At 40.6% G+C, this 26,858-nt stretch overlaps 2 protein-coding genes across 2 annotated transcripts in view; both read right to left on the bottom strand.

The window, feature by feature from the left end:
- Positions 1-3,343: 3,343 nt before the first annotated feature.
- Positions 3,344-4,285, bottom strand: LOC105740233 (olfactory receptor 1J4). The gene has a single exon (XM_012508856.1). It carries the CDS (start codon positions 4,283-4,285, stop codon positions 3,344-3,346), a length of 942 nt encoding a protein of 313 aa, XP_012364310.1.
- Positions 4,286-8,976: 4,691 nt separating this feature from the next.
- Positions 8,977-26,858, bottom strand: part of LOC100586147 (olfactory receptor 1J2) — a 37,977-nt gene continuing 20,095 nt past the window's right edge. The window contains exons 2-3 of the mRNA XM_030816467.1: positions 20,224-20,316; positions 8,977-12,291 (exon numbers count right to left, since the gene is read on the bottom strand). Of these exons, the coding sequence (XP_030672327.1) occupies positions 11,340-12,179 (840 nt within the window). The 5' untranslated portion in view covers positions 12,180-12,291; positions 20,224-20,316 and the 3' untranslated portion in view covers positions 8,977-11,339. The remainder of the gene's footprint in view (positions 12,292-20,223; positions 20,317-26,858) is intronic.

Genomic DNA, 26,858 nt, shown 5'->3' with positions numbered 1-26,858 from the left:
TGCCTGTCACTTGCCAGGCAATGTGTAAACCTCTTAACAGGACAACCTACCCCCCTCACAATATAGTCTTTGTCTCCCTGTCTAGACTCACCTCTTGATGCTCCCTTGACTCACCACACCTATGTATAGCAACATCATTTTTCTTACATTTCCCTGAACATACCATGTAATTTCAGTGCCATGGCCCACTCTGTCCACTCTAACTAGACTCATTTGTTCCATTATGTATCAATCCTGAGCATCCTTCAACCCCCTACCAAAGAATTACTTCCCCTGTAAAGCTTTTGCTGATATCCAGGCAGCATTAACTATACTCCTTTCTGTTACTACCATGTAAGTATTTCATCGTCTCTAAGCCTCAATTTCCCCAGCTGTAAAATATAGGTAATAACAGTATATATATATATATATATATATATATAATTATTATGAGGATTAAATGAGATAATACAGGTACAGCTTTTAATACAATGCCTGACACAGAGTAGCCATGCAAAATAAGCACAACTATTCGTGGTGTTATTACATTAAGGCACTTTTGGTACTCATGCATATTTCTTAGTTTACCTGTTGCTACACTATCAGAATATGCGCTTCTTTTGCCTGGAGGCTTTCTCTTTATCCAGTTCTGTTTGATCAAGAATAGTCGCACTGCCTGGCACTGACAGGTAACTTGCTGAATGGCTGCTGAGGAGCACAATCTATAAAATAAAGAATGTTTTACTATTTTTAGTATTAATTCCAACATTGGTCCTTAATTACATACAAATTAAATTGTATGTATATGTGAGTTACACACACACACACACACACACACACACACACACATGCACACAGTTCTTGGATTCAAAGATAATAATCAGCACAACATTGATGGGTTTATTTTTTCCTTCAAAAGCTAAGTGAACTTAATTCTTTAGCAAATTCCCCTTCCACTTTCCATCTGTGAGAAAATAAAATAATTTTTGTTTACTCTTAAAATTTCCATGTCAGAATTGTGTGTTATATATGTGCTAAAATCAAGTGCTGGAGCTCCTGGTTCTAGGATATTTTGATTCCTTCCCTCTGAGGAAGGTTGTTCTATTGTCACACTGTGAAAGAATTCATGTTAACTTTTGAGAAGGACGTACACTGGTCACTTGAAACGTCAATAATTGCCAATTTTCAGAACTATTTGTTAACTTGTGAACAAATCACACATTCATGGATTTCAAAAATGCAGCAAGCTTTGTTCTAAACTCAATGAGGTGCTTCACTGGAAAAGGTCATGAATCTTAGCCCTGGCATGGCTAGAGGGAAATGCACTCAAATAAAGTGCACACTTCCACAGTGATTGATGTCCAGTTCTATTTGCGTATTCAAATCAATACGGTGCACCCCAGTGTGCTTTGGGCTGTCCAAAACCAAGACAAACTGATCTGGGAGATGAGGTGGACTAGTAGGACAGATAGTGATGAAACACTTCCCAACAGACAACCAAGCTTGCCATTTCTTGAGGAAAAGTCATTCAGAGAAGTGTCACCAGCCTGTGGCTAAAAACGTAAGTGACAATGTTGGCCTCTCTGAAGGATGGGCCTGACAAGACTAGGCAGATCTTCAGGGATCTGAACAACAGAACTGGGGTGCCGGCAGGGAAACTGAACCAGTCACCCAGTTCTACAGATCACATCACCATAGCAGGGATGACAGTGTACAGCAGTTCATGAGTGTGCTGAGGCTACCAAGGCATGCTTTATCTAGACCAACAATAAAGATTCTATCCTTGTTCAGGTTTTGGCTCTGGAAAAGGTCAGGGCTAAGCCTATGAACAAAGTGATTCTGTGCTTGCAGCAAGGAGTGGGGGTGGCACTCTTTGTTGTTCTACAAAGGAATTTGGGATGCCAAAAGGCAGCTACATAAGCCCCCGATGAAGGGTCACTCTTTGAGTCAATATAAAACAAGTGAAGAGTAAAGTATTTTTCTGATCTGTCTTTCCTTACCTACCCACACATCAGCTCACTCAATCATTCTCCCTTAGTTATTTGGTTCTAGCTCAAGCCAGAACAGATGTGTTGCTGTGTCTTAGGGCAGGTTATTGCTTTTGAATTGGGAATATAAGCAACATGCCAAGCTGCCCATGGTCACCATAATTCAGGAGTGTCTGCACAAGTTCTGCTTCAAAACTCATCTCTGATGGAGAAGGTAGAGAAAATTAACATTCATTATTGTTGGTCAGCTGTAGTGTTAAGCACAATTTATTATTGCTTTTACTTCAAATAAAAAATATATTAGGTGTTTTAGAACTTTTAATACCAATACAGAAGAAGAAATTAAGGTTCAGAAGAGTTAGGTGAATTGTCTGAGGCAACACAGCCACCACTCTGGTATATAGACATTACAAATGAGATCTATCTTTCCAAATATTCTCCTCTGGCTGCTACAGGATGCTGATTCTCAGAAGCATTTATAATTCTGTTTATCTTTAACTAAGTAGAGGAATGAAAAAAGAGACCTATGTGCCCCTTCACTGGATGGCGAAGAACATAGAAGATAGAAGAAAATGATTACTCAGGCAACTAATACAAACCAGGGGTCACTAAGCTGAGTAGAACACTTTTCAATAAGAAAGACAACAAAGAGACTGAATAGGAAAGGGATCAAATTCAGTGAGGGCAACAGAAGGCTCCTGATTGTGAAGACTTTTTTGTTCTTCTTATTCGTTACCTGGAGTGAGTCTGTGTCATGATTGAAACTCACATGTGTAGTCAGAAAGCTTCATAGACAGAAGGTCTAAACATGAACTGTTGAATGAAAGTTACTGTAGTCTAGAAGAGCGGTCAGTGTTCCTAAAATCAAGGAGGAACCTCAAGTCCTGAAGTGGAGCAGCTGAACTTAGGACGGTGAATAGCTTTTTGGATCTGTAAAGGGTACTGCATAGTTTCTTCTCCTGACCCACCACCATCAACACCAACAAAAAATGTGAGACAGGAATGGAATTGGAAGAAAGAAAGGAAAACACCTTTACAAATACCTAATCCTTCAACCTTTCTATGGCAAGGAAAGCCTGTTAGTCAACATATTTAAACAATTCCTAAGAACAAATAAATTTCCAGGTAATAAAAGGAAAGATTTAAGTTCTGTTAACTATGTAATTTCTGAATCTAATAGGCAAGATAAACAACCAATTATATAAACTCAGAATTCACAATTTACACTAAAGAGGAAAAGGGAGAATAACTGTAACAGAATGCAGTTCAAGTCATCAGAGAGTTACTGAGCACTTATCCCTTGCTGGGATCAGGATTAAGGATCTATCATCTGGAGATAGGTCAATACATATGTCTGTTATAAAGAAGAGTAAATGTCATTGAGATAAGACTGTTGCCCTGTTGAAGAGTCTCTTCAGGGCTCCCTTTATGTCTCTGTTCCTTAGGCTATAAATGAAGGGATTCAGCAATGGGGTGACCACTGTGTACATCACAGAGGCAATTATGTCCTTGTCACTGGAAGCGCTGGATGAGGGGAGAAAATACAGTCCAATAATTGTGCCATAATACAGAGACACCACAGAGAGGTGGGAACCACAGGTGGACAAGGCTTTGAAGATCCCCTTGGAAGATGGAGCCTTCAGGACAGTGACCCCAATGTGACCATAAGAGATCAAGATGCATATTAGTGGTAGAGTAATGACTGCCAGTCCCACTGTGAAAATGACCAGCTCATTGAGGGAGATATCTGAGCATGAGAGCTTGAGTAGGGCAGCAAGGTCACAGAAGAAATGGGGGATGGTGTTGTCAGCACAAAAGGACAGCTGGGCCAGGAGAAGAGTGTGAGACAGGGCATTGGTACAGGAGAGTACCCAGGACACAGCTACTAAGAAGGTACACAGTTCCTCTTTCATGATAGTGGTGTAGCGGAGGGGGTGACAGATGGCCATGTACCGATCGTATGCCATTGAGGTGAGAAGGAAATTGTCCAGAACAGTGAAAAATATGAAAAAATACATCTGAGCTACACACCCTGCATAAGGAATGGATTGATCCTGAGTTTGCATGCTTATTAACATCTTTGGGACAGTGACAGATGAAAAGGAGATGTCAGTGAGAGCCAAGTGGCTGAGGAAGAAGTACATGGGGGTGTGGAGGCAAGAGTCCAGCCGGATAAGCAGGATGATGAGCAGGTTCCCCAGCACCGTGGTCAGGTACATGCCCAGGAACATGGCGAAGAACACAGCCTGCTGCTCTGGCCAGATGGGGAGGCCCAGGAGGAGGAACTCAGACACGCTGCTCTGGTTCTCACCCTTCATGCTGATAGTCTTCTCTCTGCTGGGAATAGAGGACAAAGCAGAAACAAACAAATGTTGATTTACAGCAGGCAGATAAGAATAAGATCCTTTCTACTGATGAATATGCCAATGTCTGTCTACATTGCTATGTCCCTACAAAAAATCATTTAAAGTAGATGGTTTTTATCACACAAAATGAGATAATCTGCCAACAGAGTAGAGAGTTTGAAATAGAACAGAAGACCAGTCATGTCTAGTCAGTAAAGAGAAAGTTTCACACTGTCTTAGCAGATGGATAGTAAGATAACATCTTTTCAATTTCTATTGTTTCTGTACTTTTAAAAAAACAATCATCGGGCTAGTCGTGAGCCTTCAAGTTGTAACATATTGAACTTTTAAAAATTTGACTTCAAAATCCATTAATAACCAACATATCGGGATGAAGTTTCAATAACATATATCCAAAGGAAATTGGATCAAACAGCCAAAGTTTTCATTATGTATAACGTTGATGAGAAAAAAAACATGTCCATTTATTACAATATCACTGCCATAAAAAAGTAAATCTTACACAAAATATTTAAAGGTGAGAGCTTAGGGAGGTAATTAGGTCATGAGGGTAGTGCCTCATGAATGGAATTGGTGCCCTTATAAGAAGAAACACAAGAACGATAACTTGTCTCAGGCATTGCCATGTGAGGACACAGCAGGAAGGCAGCCATCTGCTAACCAGAAAGTGGACCCGCACCAGAAAGCGAATCTGCTGGTTCCTTGATCTGGGGCTTCCCAGGCTCCAGAAATAAATGTCTGCTGTTTAAAGTCACCTAGCTATAGCAGCCCAACCGACTAAGACACTCACTATACTAAATAATACCGCAAACACCATACCTAATGGTGATATTTTAAAGCATTTCCATTAAAATCAGGAATGAGAAAAACATGCCAGCTTCCTCCACAACCGCTATCTACCCACTAAAATATTCTAAAGCCATGGCATATATGTACACCCATTTTCTTTATCCAGTCTATCATTGATGGGCATTTGAGTTGATTCCATGTCTTTGCTATTGTGAATAGCGCTGCAAGGAACATACAGAAAAAGGAATGAGATGATGTCCTTTGCACAGACATGGATGGAGCTGAAAGCCATCCTCAGCAAACTAATGCAGGAACAGAAAACCAAACACCACATGTTCTCACTTATAAGTGGGAGCTGAACAATGAGAACACAGGGAGGAGAACAATACACACTGGGACCTGTTGAGGGAAGTTGAGGGGGTGAAAGAACCAGGAAAAAGACCTAACGCATGCCGGGCTTAATACCTAGGTGATGGGGTTGATAGGTGTAGCAAACCACCATAGCACACGTTTACCTGTGTAACAAACCTGCACATCCTGTACATGTACTCCAGAACATAAAAAAACAACAACCTCAAAAGAGATATTCTAAACCTAAGTTACCAAATCCTGCAAGGCAAGTAGGAACAAGTTTATAATCCCACTGTATCTTAACTGAAAAGTTCCCTTTAAGTCAAATATCAATGCCAAATGCCTAATATGTATACCAACATATATTAAGTAAATAGAAAATGTGAGGATTTCATTATAACAGTTGTTAATTGGGAGAAACATTCAGAAGAGCTTTATACAGGTTAAGGATAGGCTTAAAATTATTTGCTTATTTAAGCTGGTAAGTTGAGCATACTCCTATTTCATATGGGAATACCATCCTTCCTTTGAAATTTACCAAAAAGCAGCCAACATAACAGAGTTCTGAATGGACCCGTAGAGAAGATGGGCAAGAATGCCGGGCCCAGGTTCCCTGTCTATACCTGTTCACTCCAGCATTTTGGGGCTCCTTGGGGCTGTGACCTTAAGGATAGAGCCCAGTGTCTGAGGGTAGTATGCTGTACTGACAAAAGCATTGCAATTAGCCCTAGATTCAAGTCCTGGCAACATCACTTCATATTTGTGAGTTCTGGGGAAGTGATCCAGTTGGCCTGAGCTTCAGTTTTCTCATCTCTAATCTGGAGATGAGACTATGAGCCTAAGTCATGAGAATATTGTGAATATTAATAAGAAAACATTTGTGAAGAATGACTGCATACAATCTGAACCAATTTATATTAGTTTCTCACCTGCCATTTCCTGAGTCTCCTTTATTTCTCCCTCCAGATTGCCCACTCCTTTCAACAGGCGGATACTGGCAGAGTTCAGGCGCCACAAGGCCACTTCATCATGAGACTGTGACCAGATGCAGGCAAAGGCCAGAAACAGCAATAATGAAGTTGGGCAGAAAGGCAGCATCCAACCACACCCTAGAGAATGATGGCCCAGATATCTCACTATTCTGGACTTCTCCCTCTCCTTCTCCATTCTCTTCTGGTTTCTCTCATGCTATATCAATTAGATGACTCCTTCCTGAATTTGTAAATCTATTTAATCCACGGGATTTAGGATTTTGATAAAGTCCCCTGAATCCAATTCAGCCATGCCTATTTCTATCTGCATAAATTCTATGTAAAGACCATGTATGGACTCCACTCCACCACATTCAGCCTCCTGATCACTAAAACCTCAACTACTGCTTGCTGATAACTGATATTTCCTTTACAGTGAGGTTGTGTATTATAGTAGAAGACAAAGCACAGGTTTTGAAGTCAGACAGAAGGGATTCAAATCAAAGTTGTATGTCTTTGGGCAAGGTAGTGCACATCTTAGGAGCCTCAGCTTTTCCTCTCTAGAATTGTGAACATAATCCCTGAATTACAGTAAAAATTAAATAAGGTAAGGTCTATAAAAACACCTCATCCATAGAAGGTGTCATATATGAGATGACATTGTTTCCATTAAAATAAAGTGCAAAGACCTCTAGGGAACAAACTCAGTGTCTTATATTCAGTGCAAACCAGGCAAAAATTATTGGGGTAGTAGATGTTGCCTGGGCTCAAAGTTTGCTGCCTCTGATGAAGGTTTAAGAATACACTGCGGATTACAGGCAGGAAATTATCAAGCAGATTCTAATAAGAAGATGCAGTGTGGATGCTACACAAAAGAAGAAAGGACCCAAAGCTCTCTAGCTAAACATGTCCTTCAAACATACTTTCAGAAAGTAGCTGTGCTGTCTAAAGGGAAGGAAATGATCAGGGACTTTGGAAAGAAATATTAGAGAGGGCTCTCTAACACTGCATGCAGTAAATAAGCCCAAATTCTAATATCTAGAACATGAATGATGAGATGAGACCCCTAGCTTGGATTTTGAGGATATGCCCACCAATTTATGTAGCCAGCTGGCCCTATCCCTCATCTCCCCAGAACCTGGGGTTAAAGACATGAGAGTCATTGGCCAGTGGTGATTGTTGCATCCCTGTCTTTAGGAACTGGGAATAAAAAATGACTCCAGAAGAGCACAGAGAAATGCTGAGCACCCGTATACACACACACACACACACACACACCCCTGCTCCTGGAGAAGGATACCCAGTCCTAATCTGAACTTTATGCTCAAGTCATTCCTGGGAGTATGACTGGTTTCTCAGCTTCTTTCTAGGAGACCAGGGGACCAGAGTTAGTCTCTGAATTCTGTGGTCCTAAACCTCACTGACATCAGAGAAAAAAAGTCATGAACCTGGAGCTTACTCTTCTCAATTTACAGGCTTCAGAAATGGAGAGGTAACAAGTCTATTCTACCCACCAGGGAGAGTACCTAAGGGGACAGGGCACCAAGCTCACAGTTAAGAGACCTGCATTAAATACACATTACTTGCTCAGTTTTCCTCCTACTCTCCCCAGGACAGATGCCCTCAGGCAGTGGTCTCTAAACTTTGATGTTCATCAAAATTACCTGGGGAGCTTGTTAAAGATCAGATCCCAGCTCCACCTCCAGAGATGTTCATTCATGAGATCTAGGGCCAGATATTCTGAGGCAAGTGGCTCTAAGGGCAGACTGCAAGGAATCTCTGTCCTTAGGAAGAGTGTCAGGCCCTGTGAATTTAAGTCCAAAAAGAGATGGCAAAAGACCTCCCCTGCCAGATTCTGGTTTCCCCTGGTTAGGTGTTAGGTTGAGATGTCTATAGAGATTTTTCTCTCAAATGAAAATTCTTTTTTGGTTTGCTGCTTATAAAACTAATTCCTCTTTATGATGGAAATACAAATAACATAAACATAAAAACAAAGGAGAAAGTCAAAGTATCTCACCCTTTCATGATTCATTTTTTATCCTTCTAAGAAGGCATTTTCACTATTCACAATAGCAAAGACATGGAATCAGCTTAGGTGTTTATCAGTGGTGCACTGGATAAAGAAAATGTAGTATACCATGGAATACTATGAAGCCATCAAAAAGAATGAAATCATGTCCTTTGCAGCAACATGGATGCAACTGGAGGCCATTATCCTAAGCAAATTAACACAGAAACAGAAAACCAAACACTGTATGTTCTCACTTATAAGTGGGAGCTAAACATTAGGTACACGTGGACATAAAGATGGGAGCAATAGACACTGAAGACTACTAGAGAAAGGTTGAAAAACCAACTGTTGGGTACCACGCTCAGTATCTGGGTGATGGTATCATTTGTAGCCCAAACCTCAGCATCATGCAATATACCCATGTAACAAACCTGGACATACACCCCACGAATGTCAAACAAAAGTCAAAATTTAAAAATAATAATTAAATGAAAAATAAAATGACTTATTCGTAAACATGTCTGTTTACATAATGGGATTTATTTTATAGTACTTTATAGCTTTCATTTTCTGTGATAATTTATTGTCACTGTGTTTGCATTTCTATGTCTATGCACATCTATACATACATATCTACTTAAGATTTTTTACTTTATTCACTGTGAAATTTTATTAAAGACTATGAAATGCCTTAAAATCGTCTTTTTGAGCTGTCTGATCAAGGCTACTTTAATATCTTCAAAAGCATCATTTTAATGTGCTGCATTGTCTTAATTCCTTAGTGTCTGCGGCTTGCCCTTTTGAAAAGAGGAGAAACAGCTGTGAAAATGCTTGTGAATCATAAGTGGGAGTTGAATGATGAGAGCACATGGATCCAGGGAGAGGAACATCACACACTGGGGCCTGTTGGGGGGTGGGGAGCAAGGGGAGGGACAGCATTAGGACAAATACCTAATACATGCGGGGCTTAAAACCAAATGACAGGTTGACACGTGCAGCAAACCACCATAGTACATGTATACCTATGCAACAAACCTGCACATTCAGCACATGTATCCCAGAACTTAAAGTAAAATTTAAAAAAAAAATGCTTGTGAAAATACATGAACAATGGAAGTTCAGGTTGAACTCTGTGGAAACACAGGCAACAATGCCAGATTGTTTTCACCCACTCAAGCCTAGGTGAAATGTTATAGAATGAAATTAGCTGAATAACAGGGAAGTTGCTACTGTGATATTCCACACATAGATCAAATATCAAACTCCTTCAAAATGCACAAGTATTTCTATCCTCGCATCTCAGACTCCAGTTTAAGCCACCACCAATGCCATCCCAGTTACTGCTTACATAGTAATTAGCCTTATCTTTATGTATAAAATTGAGTAAACATATTGTATTTTGCATAGAGCCAATGTGACAAAAAGAGCAGATATAAAGACTGAGGTAAAAATAACAATAATATGGATTGGATCCACAACAAATGCTATTTTATGGGATATGTCAAAAAACATGGCAAACTAAGTGAGCCATTTATAAATGAATGACACCATTTAATATAAAATTGTTCAATATTCTGCCAAGAACTCGTGTCCTTTTGTGGAGTTATAGTTTTTCTGAAATCATCTAGTGTTTTCTAACCAATATACAATTTAATGTGCATCATGTGTGAAATAATTGCTTCAGTTAGTTCAGAAATATGAAAATATATTGTTAGAGTTATTATAGATCACATGAACCTACCCCAATCTTTCAAGGAAAATCAGAGCATTTTGAGTGACATTAGAAAAGTTACACGGCACACTGAAATTCCACGAGGCTTAATGGAAACAAGAAGTCACAGATGGACACCGGATGTAATTTTTTTTCCAAAGTTTGGCTTCATTTTCATTACATATATAGGTTGGCGTGATGATACAAACCATGATATGGAGTAGCTGGGTATTTCTATATTATATACAAATGAGATAATTTAGAGATTGGGGAGAGGAATTTACCACAGCTAGAGTTAATCCAAAAATATCAACATGAATCACTGATTTCTCTATTACTGAAATAACTTAAGGTGTCTCTTGTTTCATTCCATCTACTACCAGAATTCAGGTGAGGTGTTATAAATGTGTGTCCCACAACTTCCAAAATTTAGTGAACATTCTACAGCATCGTTTCATGTGGCAGCTTGTTAGGAATGCAAATTCTTAGACCTGACCCAAAATTCTACTAAATCATAATTTGTAGTAGTAGATCAAAGGAATCTGAGTTTTGACAATCTTTCCAGAAATTCTCATGTACCCTAACATTTGAGAAGCATTACTTTTCATTCTTCATTTGGAAGACAGGACTATCCTTCATGAAAGACAGTCAGTGCTGAATCTGGAGTGGCACTTTTAGGAAAATGATGCTTTCCAAGAGTTAGCACTTGAATTTGGTTATATTTCCAAGGAGACTGGTATGAAGCACTACTTCACTAATGATCCCACTCAGTCTACATTATAGAGAACAGTAAAATAATACAGCTAACTCTTTCAATTCTATGTTGTGTTAAAGCCTGGGATTATGGGCCAAAAATATATATGTCTCCAAACATCTCCTCAAATGAGGGATAAGAAAACTGCATATTATTGTATTATTATGTCCCTTCTCCAAGTTGCAGAAATAAATAATAAAATTAATTTAGCATTCACTGATCAAAAACTATTTATAAAGAATAGCATTATTAATAAGAGAATGGAATTCTGGTCAACAAATATTTACCAATTACATTCAACATGTTAACATTTGTCTTAGAGCTTCAGGACATAAAAGGTTTTGAGATAATATTCAAATGGAAAATCAAATATAGGAAATAAACCAAAATGAAATTATAATTTTTAAAAAAGTCAGATGTCACCAAAAAAAAACTGTTGCTCTACTGAAGAGTTTCTCAAGGGCCTCTTTCATGTCCCTGTTCCTAAAGCTGTAGATAAAGGGGTTCAACATGGGTGTGACCACTGTGTACATGACAGCCACAATGACATCCTTGTCAATGGAACTGCTTGCGGTCGGGAAAAGGTACTGGCCAAATATTGACCCATAATAGAGAGACACCACAGAAAGATGGGAGCCACATGTGAACGCTTTGTGGATCCCTTTGGTTGAAGGGACCCTCAGGATGGTGGCCCCAACGTAGCCATATGATACCAGGATACACATGAATGGCAGGGTAATGACCACCACCCCAACTGTGAACCTGACCAGCTCATTGAGGAAGATATCTGAGCAGGACAGCTTGAGCAGGGCAGCAAGGTCACAGAAGATGTGGGGGATGGTGTTTGCAGCACAGAAAGACAGCCGGGTCAGGAGAAGGGTGTGAGAGAGGGAGCTGGCACAAGACAGAATCCAAGATACAGCCACTAAGAAGACACAGAGCTCTTCCCTCATGATGACAGTGTAGTGGAGAGGGTGACATATGGCAACATATCGGTCATATGCCATTGATGTAATAAGGAAGCTGCCCAGGTCAGTAAAAAATATAAAAAAATACATCTGAGAAATGCATTCCTCATAGAGGATCGATCTGTACTTAGTCTGCATGTCCATCAGCATCTTAGGGACAGTGACAGATGAAAAGGAGATGTCAGTGAGAGCCAAGTGGCTGAGGAAGAAGTACATGGGGGTGTGGAGGCAAGACTCCAGCCGGATAAGCAGGATGATGAGCAGGTTCCCCAGCACCGTGGTCAGGTGCATGCCCAGGAACAGGGCGAAGAACGCGGCCTGCTGCTCTGGCCGGATGGGGAGACCCAGGAGGAGGAACTCGGACACGCTGCTCTAGTTCTCAGGGCTCATACTCCTTTGCCCTCTGACGGAGATGAAGAATGCTTGAGAATATTAAAGACTCTGAAATTATCATTTTTAGCAGTCATATTAAAAGATGTACGTTTTAACATAGACACAGGGAGAAGAACAACACACACTGGGCCTATTGGGGGTGCCGGGGGAGGAAGAGCATCAGAAAAAATATACAATGCATTGTATATATGTGTGTGTGTATATATATATATGTATATATATGTATGTGTATATATATATATATATGTGTGTGTGTATATATATATATATGTTTTATTTCAGAAGGTGCAAAATTTAACCTGCTTCTCATATTTTTCCTTATATGTTATGTAAGAAAACTAGAAAAAAGTATTGAGGCAAATGTTACTGAGAGTCAGCATTTCTTGGTTCGATAACAAAACAGAAATCTTGCACCTGTGGGACTGAGGACTAGGCTGTGGAGAAAGGTGTTTCAGCCAAATTACTGCCCCCAAAAGTTAATGTGGTGAGTATTCCAAGCCATGAGTCACAGCACAGCAACCATTAGAAGATTTGACTTCACCCAGCCATTGTTAAATTTCAGATGAGAGGTGGCCTTTTCAAATAAAAGCATGTAAAGAATAGTATTCCTCAAATTACTGTTCTTCAAAGAACATTTTTTTTTATTTAATTTAAGTTCTGGGGTACATGTGCAGGATGTGCAGGTTTGTTACATAGGTAAACGTGTGCCATGGTGGTTTGCTGCATCTGTTAACCCATCACCGAGGTATTAAGCCCCACATGCATTAGCTATTTATCCTGACGCTCTTCCTCCCGCACCCCGACAGGCCCCAGTGTGTGTTGTTCCCCTCCCTGTGTCCATGTGTTCTCATTAGAACAGTTATCACTATGCATACATTTTTATTTGTTTCCATTACGTAGAGGGTTCCTAAGACATTCTGGATTATATCAATTCATTTTCTCTACTGCAATCTTGAAGATCTTTTTTAAAACTACCTTTCAACATGACTTCCCTGTCTAAAAATTCTCAAAGGATTCCCATTGACCTTTAAGATTAGAGTGTAACAATCTTAATATGGCTTAAAGGCCCTGCAAAACCTGCATCTCTCCTACATTTCCAATTTCTTTCTTGCCCTCCCTTTCCCCTTCACCCTTGCTGACTTCTCCGTTCTAATCTTGCTGGAAGGCACATTTCAATTTAATGTCATTTAGACTTCTTCCCCTTGGTGGATGTGGATCTCTTGTGATTCCCTGGCATGTTGAGAAAGTAAAGACCAGACTGGCTATGAGAAAATATTTTAGGCAAATTTACTTATGCTTTATTGTCTACTGTTAACACAAAGCAGTTTAAGTGACATTATCTTAAATTATATTCAAAGTTACATTTTCTAGTTCTTTTCCAATCCAGTCTCCCTTTCCTCCCTAGGCAATAACACTCATCCCATAACAAACTATGAAGGCTGTTATCAAAAGATGGCAAAAGAAGTGAGATTTTAGGTGTACCCCAAGTTTTCAGCTCCCTCTTGGATACTCCTGTCATCTTAAAACACAACACCTGCTGGTCAGCTGTGGTAAGCAGAATAAGAACCCCCAAAGGTGTCCACATCCTGATCTCCAGAACCTGTAAATCTGTTATGGTGCATTTCAATGGGAGATTAAGGTTGTAGATGGAATTAAGGTTGCTAATCAGCTGATTTTAAAATGGGGAGCTTATCCTGGATTATCTGGGTTGGCCCAATGTGATAATGAGTCCCTTAAATGTGGAAGAAGACGTAGAAGAGTTAGAATCAGAGAGGTATTCAAAGATGTTATGTTGTTGGCTCAGAGGATGAAGGAAGGGGCCATGAGCTAAGGAATGCAAGTGGCCTCTACAAGCTAGAAAAAAGCAAGAAAACAAGATTATGCTCTAGAACCTCTGGAAGAAATGCCAACCTCTTCAGTTTTAACCCAGTGAGACCCATTTTAGACTTCCGACCTCCAGAACTGTGATATAATAACATTTGTGAGGTTTTTCTAAACTACTAAGCTTGTGGTAATTTGTTAAAGCAGTAATAGAAAACTGATACATCAGCATTGGAAAGACTTCAGGTATATCCAAATATTCTGGTTATCTAGGGACCAGAACGCAACAAAATCCATGTGTCCTTCCCCAACTTCCATCTTGCATCCAACAAAACAAAGCAATCACTCAGTAGAGCTAATCCTTACCTAACCAGTAGGGAAACAAGGCTGCTATCTCATTGGAAGCATTTGTCACTAATCATAAATGAGACTCTATGCCATCCCTCTCCTACAAAATTTCAATATTCCTTTAATAAGGAATATTCCTTTAATAAAATTTCCTTTAATAAGAAAAGGCAGAGAGTTAGAGAGGGCTCTTATCCATCCAATAGGCTTCTGGCCTAGAGCAAAAATTCAGCAGAAGACAAGTCAGTGGCAGGTTTCAAATCTTTCAGTTTTTAAATCTAGCTATATAGACCTCATCCTAACTCCTTAAAGACACCCCCACCCTAACATACATATTGAGGTCAGTAAACACAGTGTTCAAAGTGTGCTAGGCTCAAGCATCTTCCTTTTCCTAATCTTCTCCTTCTCCTCATCCTCCTCCTCCTCCTCCTTCTCCTCCTTCTTCTTCTTCCCCTTCTCCTTCTTCTCCTTCTCCTTCTTCTCCTTTCTCTCTCTCTCTCTCTCTCTCCCCTCTCTCTCTCTCTCTCCCCCCCTCACTCTCCCTCCCTCCCTCTCTGCCCTCTACCCCCACTTTGAAGGCAATGTGAGACTAGAGAAAAAGCCACAGATTTTGGAATAAGATAGGCTTGGTCATCATAAAACTTTGATTGTGGCATTTTTGTCCATGGCAGGTCTCTTAACTCTTGCGAATCTCAGAAAGATGAAGATCTTTAAACAGGATGCAATGATACCCCATAAGGTTATTGTAAGATGAAATGAGATGACATATTTGAAACCCCTAGTACCTTTGCTTGCATAGTGCTCAGCAAATGTTGGTTTCCCTCCTGCTACAATTAAAGACAAAATGCAAATCTACCCAGAGAGGAGCCAGAGGAATTTATGTCCTTTTACACGCAGGAGAAAATTATCCATATCAATTCCTTTGCTGGACTCCGGGTGTGGATTCCTTAGACAAAGTTGTGGAATTGAGTATACAAACTGCTGGCAAACCAAGAGCATAAACATGGAACACATATGAGCACGGGGGGAAAATGATCATTCTACCGCTGGAGTTCTCATTCAGACAAGTGAGAAACAGGCACTACTTACCAGGGAGGGAAAACAAAAGGGAAATTCAGGAGAGAGGCTTGTTCTCGCATAAGTAGCTTATATTCTGATGCCCAGCAGCTGAATGCAATGCCTTGGTGTAGACTGTATTTTGGGGATAAGCTGGATAATTTATAAGGCAGCCAAGTGCCAGCCCCTCAGCAGCCTACCAAGACTCAAAGCCAATGGCAAGAGGATAACTGAGTGTTCAGCAAGATATAAAGAGATGACTTTGTTTACCCTAATCCCAGCCTCCTAAGTATTTCCCCTTTAATGACCCTTTTTAACTCCATTCTTCTTTTCATCTTCAGGTGCCCTCTGATTGCTTCAAAGGTCATGACTTATCTGACAGTTCTGACACAAGCAAACATCAGGAACTAAACAAGTGACTCCTTTGGAGAGACGTTTGTCCTTATAAGGCACATGCATTCATTAAACAACCAGACCCTTGAAACCTACCACAGATAAGGCACCATATTCGTGTTGTCCTGACTGAACAGAGAGGAATATGCTTGTCATCAAAGAAAAATTATCCCAAATGTTGGCAGTTGAATAATTTTTATAGCCAATGAAGGACACATTTTGAAAGTGTAGGAGGCCTTCCCAAAATTCCTGATTTAAACACCAAAACAACTTTGGAATGCTTGGATTCTGTGCTGTTCAGATCTGGTTTTCTATGTCAGGATCCAAGGCAGAAAAATATTCCTCCAGTATGTCAGTCTCTCTCTTCGTTCATCTTTTTCTCCTTTTGCCCTTTTCTCTCATCCTGTCTACGTCTGCCACTCAATATCTCTCTGTTCCTTCCTTCTCTCTCTTCCTCTATCTCTTTGTGTGTGTCTTTTTACATTCTATCTCTTCTCCCCATGCCAACTGCTGCCTTCTGTTTCTTCCTCATCTATATCCACTTATAAACTCATCTATTGCTGAGAGGGAAAAAATACCCATTCCATCCCCAGTGCTTACCTTCCCTGCATTTATGATCCAATGTTTGATGGATAAGTGTGTCCTAAGGTTCTCATTATGGGATCTAAAAACCAGCTTCCAAGATCCTAGACATTTCTGAGACATCAAGAATAAAAGCTACAAGTGCAAACACATTCCTGTTTACAGCCCCAGAGCTGTGAATCGAAGAGCTTAACTAACTAAGGAGAAAACTCTAGGGAGTAGGAGATTGAACTGGTAATCTCCAGTTAAAGATATCCATAAAACATGAATTAATTGTCCAATTTTCCCCTTGATTCCACTGGGAAAGGTATTCTGTGGGAGGATATTTGTCCTGGGAACATTAGAGGGTGAGTACACAAAGAAAAGATCTCAAAGTACCCTCAGTCTCTCTTCTGCTCTACCCTCTGTTTTTCCAGGCTTAATCACACTTTGGATAAATCCTAGGGAGGTTAAAAAAAATACTGACTCCAACCATGTTTAAATAGAAATCCATATGACTGCTGGGCTCTGGGAATTTAGGTAGAACCATATCCCACTCAAAGGGATCTTACTGAGTCCTACTCACCAGGTAGCCCAAAGGAAGTGACTTGTGTTTCTTCCCTCTAGTGAACATGAGGAAATACAAAAGGCGAAAGAGGCAGAGATCATCATCTTTTTTGAGGTTTTATTGTTTCACTGACAAACTTAGGTATGGTTATATCAAATAAAAATAGTTTTCAAGGAAGAAATGAAACAAGGAGAGAAGGAAGAGAAGGGAAAGAAAACTAAATGAACAAAAACAAAAGAAAACAAACTTGCAAATAGAAAAAAAACAAGTTGACACACAAAATCTAGAAAAAATGACTCAAAATTGAAAAGCTTCAGGTTCTCTGAAATTGATCTTTTGAGGAAAATGGTCATTTATCATGCCAATCGTGATTCTTAGGGGTGAGATATATAGGGATATAGGACAAATAAAGAAGTATTTATAGCTTGAGATAATAATGCTTGAGGATTTATTTTGGCCTTTTTCTTATCTAGGTCTAAGACATTATAGATACAGCAAAGTTTATGCTATGTTTGAATGTCTGTCCCCTTCAAAACTCATGTTAAAACTTAATCCCCAATGTGTCAGTGTTGAGAGGTGGGCCCTTTAAGAGGTGATTAAGTCTTGAGGGCTCTGCCCTTACAAATGGATTTATCCATTCATAGATTAATGGGTTAATTGATTAATAGGTTATCATGACAGCGGGACTGGTAGCTTTGTAAGAAAAGAAAGAGAAATCTGAGCTAACATACTCAGCCCCCTTACTATGTGATGCCCTGAACTGCCTCAGGACTCTGCAGAGTCCTCATCAGCAAGAAGGTCCTCACAGGATGCAGCCTCTTGACCTTAGACTTAGTCTCCAGAATTGCAAGAAATAAATTCTTTTTCTTTATAAATTACTTAGTCTCAGGTATTCAGTTATAACAACAGATAACAGACTGAGAGAGCTTATATGTGGGCAGCTTCTTTCTAGGTGTGATGACCCTGTATTTACTACCACAACTTTATATAACTTGGAGCAGAAGGACTTGGAGACTCTGTCAACTCAGTATCATTGAAGTCCAACAGCATTCTAGGCAAAACCCAGGGAAGACAGTTAAAAGAATATTGGCCAGTAGCAGCGTAGCAAACTCAAAGTGGGCTGTAAGATAGTTTAGCTGTAGGAACTGGATGCTCTGGGAAGGACACACCAGACACTTGGTGCACTGGGAAGGGCAACTCCATTGTACGGCAAGTGGGCAGATTGAATAGACACAGTCAGATACAGGATGCAGGGAGCTCAGATGCCAGATACAGGAAGCTATGAAAGCAAGCCGTATAGACAGGGTAGACTGTAAGGCAAAGACAAAGGTACCTGTGGTGGGTTTGGACAGATTGAAATACAATAGATCAGATGGGGACACCTTGGACTAAAGTCTGACACATTACAGACAGAGAAATGACATGTATGTGGTCACAAGGGGACTTAAAGTAGGACTGGTGAAAAACATGATTCTCACTGGAAAGCAAAGGACAAGTTATTACATCTCACACCTCTTATGACTAAGAAAAAAGCACAGCATTTGGTAGGCCTCTTCATATTTTGAAAACAGCACACACCACATTTGTAATACTTCTCTGACCAATTTATCAAATGACTTGATAAACTTCCAGCTTTAAGTAAGCTCTAGAACAAGATAAGAATCTGCAGCTGGTTCAGACTGCAGTACAAGGGACCATGCTATTGGATAACCTGAATGGGCAGAACTCATGGTGGTAGAGGTATCCGTGGCAGATAGTGGCGTTATATGGAGCCTCTGGTAAACTCCAATAGAAGAGTTGCAAAGCAGTGTTTCTGGAGCCAGGAACTGCTAGGGAGCTACTGGGCTTTAGCAGAGCAGAGTGCCTAACCATGGGACATCCAGTGACAGAACCTGAGAATTGTCAGGCACAAAAAGTTGTAAGGTCAGATAGACACAGCAGCAAATATGGCATGGGGCCTTAGTAAGTCTGGAGAGCAAAAGTAAACTTCAGAAACAGGTAGCCTGGACCCCCAGATCACCTAACTACGTTGCATTGAAGTCTGTCCCTCAGCCCTTACCTATGGCCTCATGAGGATTTCCATACAACTAACTGAAAAAGAGAAAAAAAGTCCTGGGCTTGGTTCATAGACGGATTGGCCATATATGTTTGTGGGAGCTGAAAATTGACTTCTGTTCCAGTTCAGACCTGATCAGGGTGGCTCTAAACAACTGTGATCAAGGGAAATACTCCCTGCTCAAAAAGTTCTTGTGCAGTATACCTGGTCATATCTTACGTAAATGGCCTGAGGTAAAGATATGCACGGATTCTTTGGTGCTGGTGAATGACTTAGCTGTTTGTCAGGGGCCTGGAGGGAGTAAGAGTGGAAGTTCAGAGATAGAGTATTTTTGAAAAATAAAGTGGATGAACCTATGAGACTGGACACAAAGTACATGGGTTTTTATATCTTATGTCAATGCCTACCAGAGAGCATCCACTTCAGAGAAGACGCTGAACAAAAAGATTAATATAATTATTTATCCAGTGGTGGTTAACCACATTCTATCCTTCACCAATATGGTGTACAATGGATCCATCAGTAAAGTTCCTATGGCAGTGGAGGTAGAGGCTATGCATGAGTCCAACAGCATGGACTTCCTCTCACCATGGATGATCTAGCTACTGCCACTGCTGAATGTTTAACCTAATAGCAGCTCAGACAGATGCTGAGCCCTCAATATGTTGTTATTCTTCTGGGGGACTAAATGGTTACTGGGACAAGTTAATTACATTCAACACCTTTCAGACCTGAGTGCAATGATTCTTCTTTACTGGAATTTACAGATACTCTTGTTTTGGATTTTCCTTTCCCTCCCCCATGCCTCAGCCACTACCACTATTCAAGATCTCATTTATCATCATATCCCACATGACATCATCCCACATGGTGAAGGGGGTGGTACAATGCACATACAGCTATAAAGCTCTTTGCTCCTATCCTATACCACATCACTTAAATTTGTTTGATTGAATATTGGAATGTCCTCAGAAAATCAACTAAGACAACCACCTGTAGATAATCTCCTGGAGGGATGGAATACTATTCTTCAAGATGCAATATGTTCTTTGAACCAATGACCATTATAAGATATTAGGTCCTCCATAAGAAGAATGCATTTAGACTAGGAACTGAAAGTTAGAAGGAGTGGCCCCTCTTACCATACTTCCTGATGACTGCCTTGGAGGCATTTATGCTTCTGGTATCTTGAACTTTTTGCTCTGCTGAACTGGAATTCCAGATCCTGGATAATCCTACCAGGAAACACAGTAAAGATTCCACTAAGCCTAAAGATATGGTTACTGCTTAATCATTTGAATTCTTCCTGTTAGTAGACCTGCAGAAAAAAAAAAAAAAGTACTATGTTGGCAGGTTACTTGACCCTACTTATCAACTTATCATGAGAAGGTTCTGCTACATAATGAAGGCAGAGAAACGTCTGGAATTCTGGGGATTCACTGAACACTTTTTGGTGTTTTCATGCCCATTGGCTGCTCTTGCAGCAACCATGACCTGTCCTCAGAGATGAAGGTCTGCGTGATCCTTCCAGACAAGCATCCTGGAACAAGGTACGTGTTCTAATGAACAAAGGGGAATCTAGGATGGATGGTGGAGAAGTGAGATGGTGAATTTAAGTTGCAGCCTTGAGACCAACTGAAGCAGTATAAATTGCATTACACCCATCTAATTCTCTGGTGATTTTTTTTTAAACAAAATTAGGTTGGCTACCATCTGGAAGAATCTGTAATAAGACATGAATGGATCTGAACAATGCAGGACATGAATGTCACAGACTCTGAGAACTCCCCACTCATAACTGTTTACCTTACTGCTTCAGTGCATTCTGTCCAGAGCTTCAAAACTATCAGAATTTTTATTTCCTTTCTTAAGGGTTTTCTCTGGCCACTGGAGCCCAGTTTGTTTACACAGATAGCAAGCTAGAAGTGCTGGAGAATTTGTTCTGTCTATCCACCACTACCATATCCATCAGTCCTCAGCTACAAACAGACAGGAGTTGGTACATGAATCCCCCAGCTCACTCACCTGTAGGGTGGAAAAATCTGAGGTGTGTTGGAGTCTAGTGTTTTCTCAGTGGGATCAGCTTCAGTTACCAGGTGATAATTTTGTTGACCTCCTTTACTCCTCACTTTTCCCTGTCTTATTTTTCCACTCTCCTATTGCTGTTTCCTTTGATTCTCAAATAAACTACTTGCCCTTAATTCTTGGTTTAGAGTTGACTTCTGGAGCAATACAAACTAAACTTCTGTAACTTAATAATAATTTTTTATTATTGGCTATTTGTCAGGAAACAATGTTCTTACATTCTCTGTAACTCAGTAAACATTTTTAAGTGGATCTCTATGTTCCCAATACTAAAGTCTAAAAACTCAGCAATGAATGATAAAAAAAAAATCTTACTTTCTTTTCTCTCGGCACATATTAAGAAGGGCTGAGGCCTCATATAGCAGTAAGATATAAACTGTTTTATAGTAGGAATAAGCATGTGCTTGTTGGCTGAAGGTTATTTTGAGGAGAGGAACTGTTCCCTGAGGCTTCAGAAACTTGTCCATTGAAGGTTTTGTGCCTTGATTCTCAGGGTCCTTTGTGAGGATGCTTAACGCCTGTGGTGATGGTGACTGGGAGAAGAGCAATCAGCACAAAGACCAAGAAGACACAGCAGTAGTATCTACAGGGGCAGCTGTCTTCTTCTTGAATTTTGTCAACCCTTGGACAAACTTTCTTCCTGGACCATAGTCTTTCTCATGAAATTCAACAACGGTTCACAAAACTGTCCAATGTCCTTATTACTTATAAAAGAAATGCATGATTATATAAATGTTATGGCAGAAAAATATTTTTAAAATACATAAATGCCTCTAATCCCAATAGCAAAATACAGCTTTTATTAACATTTTGGAGCAGTGCAGGTTTTTAAAAATAATAATCTGCCTTTTGCAAATAACTGTAAACCTGCCTATATATAATTTTTATTGTGTTCTTTCAAAAATTATGTTTTTCATAAACCTCATTTTAATGACTATGTAATATTACTTCCAATGAATATGTATCATAATTCCCTTAACCTTTCCCTTATTGATGGAAACTAGTCTGTAACTAATTCTTATCTCTTAAAATTATGCTGTAATTAGACATATTTCTGCATAAAGTTTTTTTCAGTATTGAGCAAATATGTAGAAACTTTCAAAAGTCAAAGCCTATACCATCAATGATCAAACTTCACTGACTCCTATTTTGTTACAAATGGTGGCACCCAGATCACAGTTGATTTCTCCCCTACAAATTAGCTATCAACTTGAGTGCCTTCAACATTTGCTTAAGTGAATCATTCACCACCATAACAGCTTTAGTCTTTGATCTCATCTTCAACGACCTTGACCTCTCTTGCACTTTAGTCATCTTTTCTCATGGCCATATCATGAAATTGGAAATTGCTTTACCTAAAAAATATTAAAACTAGTGCCATAGCCACTTGGAAATGGCAAGATAGTACACAGAGATCAACTCTGTGCACTTTAATTCAAGAAGGAAAATGAGAATCCACCGGAATCATGAAGGACACCCCAGATCCCACACGGGAGAATGCTGGAAAATGGACCCTGTGACTGCATCCAGCTGCTAAAAGTGAGTAAAGCTCCAGTACGTGAGAGAGGCAGAGAGCCTCCCTCTGTGACTCACTTATCCACTGGAGATCTGAGCAACCCAGGCTGAGAGAGACAATTTTGCTTCTCTCAAGCCCTGGAGTTAACTTGGGGAGAAGCTTGGGGATACTGTGCGGAAAACACACCAAAAAAACTGCAGACATTTTCCCAGACCCAGGACTGAGAGCAGGATGCCATTTTTAATCCAAGTGTGTACAAAGTCAGCTATTCTTTGGCAGTGTGGCTGTGCAAGCATTTTAGTCTCAGGCCAGAAATTGGAGCACCTGCTCTGGAACACAGTAATGATCTCCACAGCCGGAACTATGGAAAGTGTCTCAGCAGTAGGTGCTATAATTGTGCTCCTATTGCAAGCCTGCAGTGGGAGGAGAGCTGCTACAGCTGCGGCTTCTCCTGGGCAGCAACACTTGCAGCCAAGCCCAGCTTGGTGCCCTGAAACTGATCTATGTGTGCCATTGATGGGTGCCCCACCCTGCCCCCCTGAGATTGTGGTGCAGCAGGGCCCTCTCTGCTCCACTTCCAGCCAGAAATCAAGGCATTTGGAGTCCGTTTGTCCAGACTAGCAGCATGAGCTGCCCAACCCTTCCTGGACATAGATCTTGGTGCAGCGAGGCTCTTCCCTTCTCCACAGCCAGGCAGATCTTCAGGCATTCAGAGCACCTGTTCACCTGGATCAGCAGCCTGACCCACCCTATTCTTCCTGTGCAGAGATCCTGGTGCAGGGAGACCCCACTGCTACATGCTTAGACAGATCTCCAGGCAGTCAGAGCACCTGCTTGCTTCATCCAGCAACCTGAGTTGCCTCCACCCCTCCTGTGCAGAGATCTTGGTGCACAGGGCCTCTCTCTGATCCATGCCCAGGCAGATCTCCAGGCATTCAAAGCACCTGTTTGCCTGGTTCAGCAGCCTGAGATGCCACATCCCTCCTGTGCAGAGATCTTGGTTTAGGGGGCTCCCCTCTGCTTCATGCCAGGCAAATCTCCAGGGATCTGAGCCCTTACTCTCCTGGATTAAAAGCTTAGGCAGCCCCCTGTCCCCATGCAGAGAACTTGGAACTAAGGAGGTTTCCCTGCTCCACACCTAGGCACACCTCTGGGATCCTGGTGGCCACCCACTGGATTCTCCACTGGCATTGGTTCTTATGTCTGCCATCAAGGGACCCGCAGGTAAACCTGCCCAGTCCAGCTCTGCCCTTCATGGCTCAACCCACAGGCCTGGACAGGGAGCTCAGACTACTGTGCATTCCTCAAATCAGATCATTGCCTGAGGCAAGAGGGAGCTTCTGCCCGTAAACAAGGATTAAGTACAGACCCAACCTTGTTGGCTGCAGCCAGCTGTTACCTATAGTGCCATCTATAGGCTTGTGGGATGAACTGCACAGCCCAATATAAAACCTGCCAAAAGAAGCACGTGGCCATGACACAATGCCCTACCCACCATATTCTCTACAGTTACACCCCACTGGGAGAGGAGAAAAGGGAAATAATAAATAATAACATTATAGGGAAAGAAAGAAAAAGAAAAAATACTATCTGCACAAAGATAATCACAAAAATTAGAAGTGCCAGCATCTCCAGATGAAAAGGAACCAACGCAAGAATTCTGGCACCACGAAAAATCTGAATGTGGTGACACCACCAAAGGATTGCACTAGATCTCCAGCAGAGGTCCCTAGCCAAAATGGAATCTCAGAAATGACAGATAAAATATTCAAAGATGGATTTCAAAAAAGTTTAATGAGATTCAAGGCAAGGTTGAAAATCAACACAAAAAATCTTCTATAGCTATCCAGGAAATGAAAGAAGAGATAAACCTCTTAGAAAGAAATCAATCAGTTTCTGGAATTGAAAAACTCACTTAAGGAATTTCAAAACATAAGTGAAAGCTTTATCAATAGACTGGACCAAGCAGAATAAAGATTTTAGAGCTTGAACATCGGTTTTTTGAACAAACCTAGTCTAATAAAAATGAAGAAAAAATAATTTTTAAAAATTTGTTTTAATGAGCAAAGTCCTTGGGATTATGTAAAGTGACCAAACCTATGGATTATTGGCATCCTTGAGGAAGAAGGAAAAAAACAAACAAACAACCTGGAAAATATATTTGAGGGAATAATTCAAGAAAACTTTTCTAATATTGCTAGAGAGGTATACATCAACCACAGAATATACATTCTTCTCATTTGTACATAGAACCTACTCCAAGATTAACCACATGCTTGGCTGTAAAGCACATCTCAATAATTAAAAAAAAAAACCAAAATCATGCCAATCATATGCTCAGACCATCATGGAATAAAAATAGAAATTAATACCAAGAAGATTTCTCAAAGCCACACAATTACATGAGAGTCAAATTATTTGCTCCTGAATAACTTTTTGGTAAACAATGAAATCAAGGCAGAAATCAAAAAATTCTTTGAAATAAATGAAAATAGAGACACAACATACCAAAATCTCTGGAATGCCACAAACACTGCAGCAAAAGCAGTATTAAGAGGAAAGTTTATAGCGCTAAATGCCGACCTCAAAAAGTTAGAAAGATATCAAATTAATGACCTAACATTACACTTAGAGGAACTAGAAAAAGAAAAAACTAACCCTAAAGATGGCAGAAGAAAACAAATAAGTAAAATCAGAGCAAAACTGAATGAAACTGAGACCCAAAAATGCATACAAATAATAAATGAAACCAAAAGTTGGTTCTTTGAAAGAATAAAAAATATCAATCGGCCACTAGCTAGATTAACAAAAAAAAGAAAAGATCCAAATAAGCACAATAAAAAATGACAAAGGTGACATTATAACTAATCCCATATAAATACAAAAGATCCTCAGGGACTATTATGAATACCTCTACACACACAAACTAGAAAATCTAGAGGAAATAGACAAATTCCTGAAAATATGCAATCTCCCAAGATTGAATCAGGAAGAAATTGAAACACTGAATAGGCCAATATCAGGAGGAAGATGGTAGATAGGAGACAGGACTAACTTGCAGCTCCCCCTCTGATGGACAGAGAAGCGCGTGGAGACTCACATCCTGAAATTTTGTTCCAAGAACTATTGTAGGAATATACCAGGAAAGTCAAGAGAATCCACAGACTCTTTGAAGGAACTGGATCACTGCTGCAGGCTCCCTGAGATGCTGAAAAACTGTGAGTCTACTTGCTTTCTCAACAGGAAGGCTTGTGATCTGGGCAAGTTTTTAGCCCTGGTCACCTGCTGCTTGGAAATAGACTCAGTGCTGTCGGGGTGTAGAGGGGGAAGGAGACACGGTGTGAGTAAGACTGGCCTTTAGGATGCATGCTGCGTGGGAGCAGGGTGAGTCTTTCTTACCTGCTGGCTTTCCCCCTCTTCTCTGGTGACCTGTATGAAAGGAAAATAAATCTTGTGGCCCCAAAATCACTAAGCTAAAGGGAAAAGTCAAGCTGGAAACTGCTTAGGGCAAACCTGCCTACCATTTTATTCAAAGTCATCCCTCTGCTTACTGAGATAAATGCATGCCTCATTGCCTCCTTTGGAGAGGCTAATAAGAATCTCAAAAAATGCAACCATTTGTCTCTTATCTACTATGACCTGGAAGCCCCCTCCCCACTTTGAGTTGTCCCACCTTTCCAGACCAAACCAATGTTCATCTTACATATGTTAATTGATGTCTCATGTCTCCCTAAAATGTGTAAAACCAAACTGTGCTCTGACCACCTTGGGCACGTGTCATCAGAACCACCTGAGGCTGTGTCTCAGGCACCTGTCCTCAACCTTGGCAAAATAAATGTTCTAAATTAACTGAGATCTGTCTCAGATATTTGGGATTCGTACCTGTATGACATAGCAGAAGCAGCCAAATGCTCCTGGGAATATAACTCCATTGGCCTGAGAACCACCCACCAACCCCCACAGAAGCTGCAGCAAGCCCCACCCTAGGAGAGTCTAAGCTCAGACACGTCTATCCTGCCCCCACCTGGTGGTCTTTCTCTATCCACCCTGGTTGCTGAAGACAAAGGTCATAACCTCTTGGTAGCTCTTTGGCCCTGCCCACCTGAGAAACCTGAATACTTAACTAGGTGTCCCTAGAGCAAGTTTGCATCCTCCCCATAGGACCGCAGCTGCTGT

This window comes from Nomascus leucogenys, chromosome 8 (assembly GCF_006542625.1).
Source record: "Nomascus leucogenys isolate Asia chromosome 8, Asia_NLE_v1, whole genome shotgun sequence".
In the NCBI taxonomy this organism is placed as follows: Eukaryota; Metazoa; Chordata; class Mammalia; order Primates; family Hylobatidae; genus Nomascus; species Nomascus leucogenys.
Note: the sequence above shows the minus strand (reverse complement) of the source record. Positions and strands in the feature narration are given on the sequence as shown.

Bases quoted from the DNA above. Each gene is read 5' to 3' on its own strand.
- LOC105740233 (XM_012508856.1), bottom strand. From the start codon at position 4,285: ATGAAGGGTGAGAACCAGAGCAGCGTGTCTGAGTTCCTCCTCCTGGGC.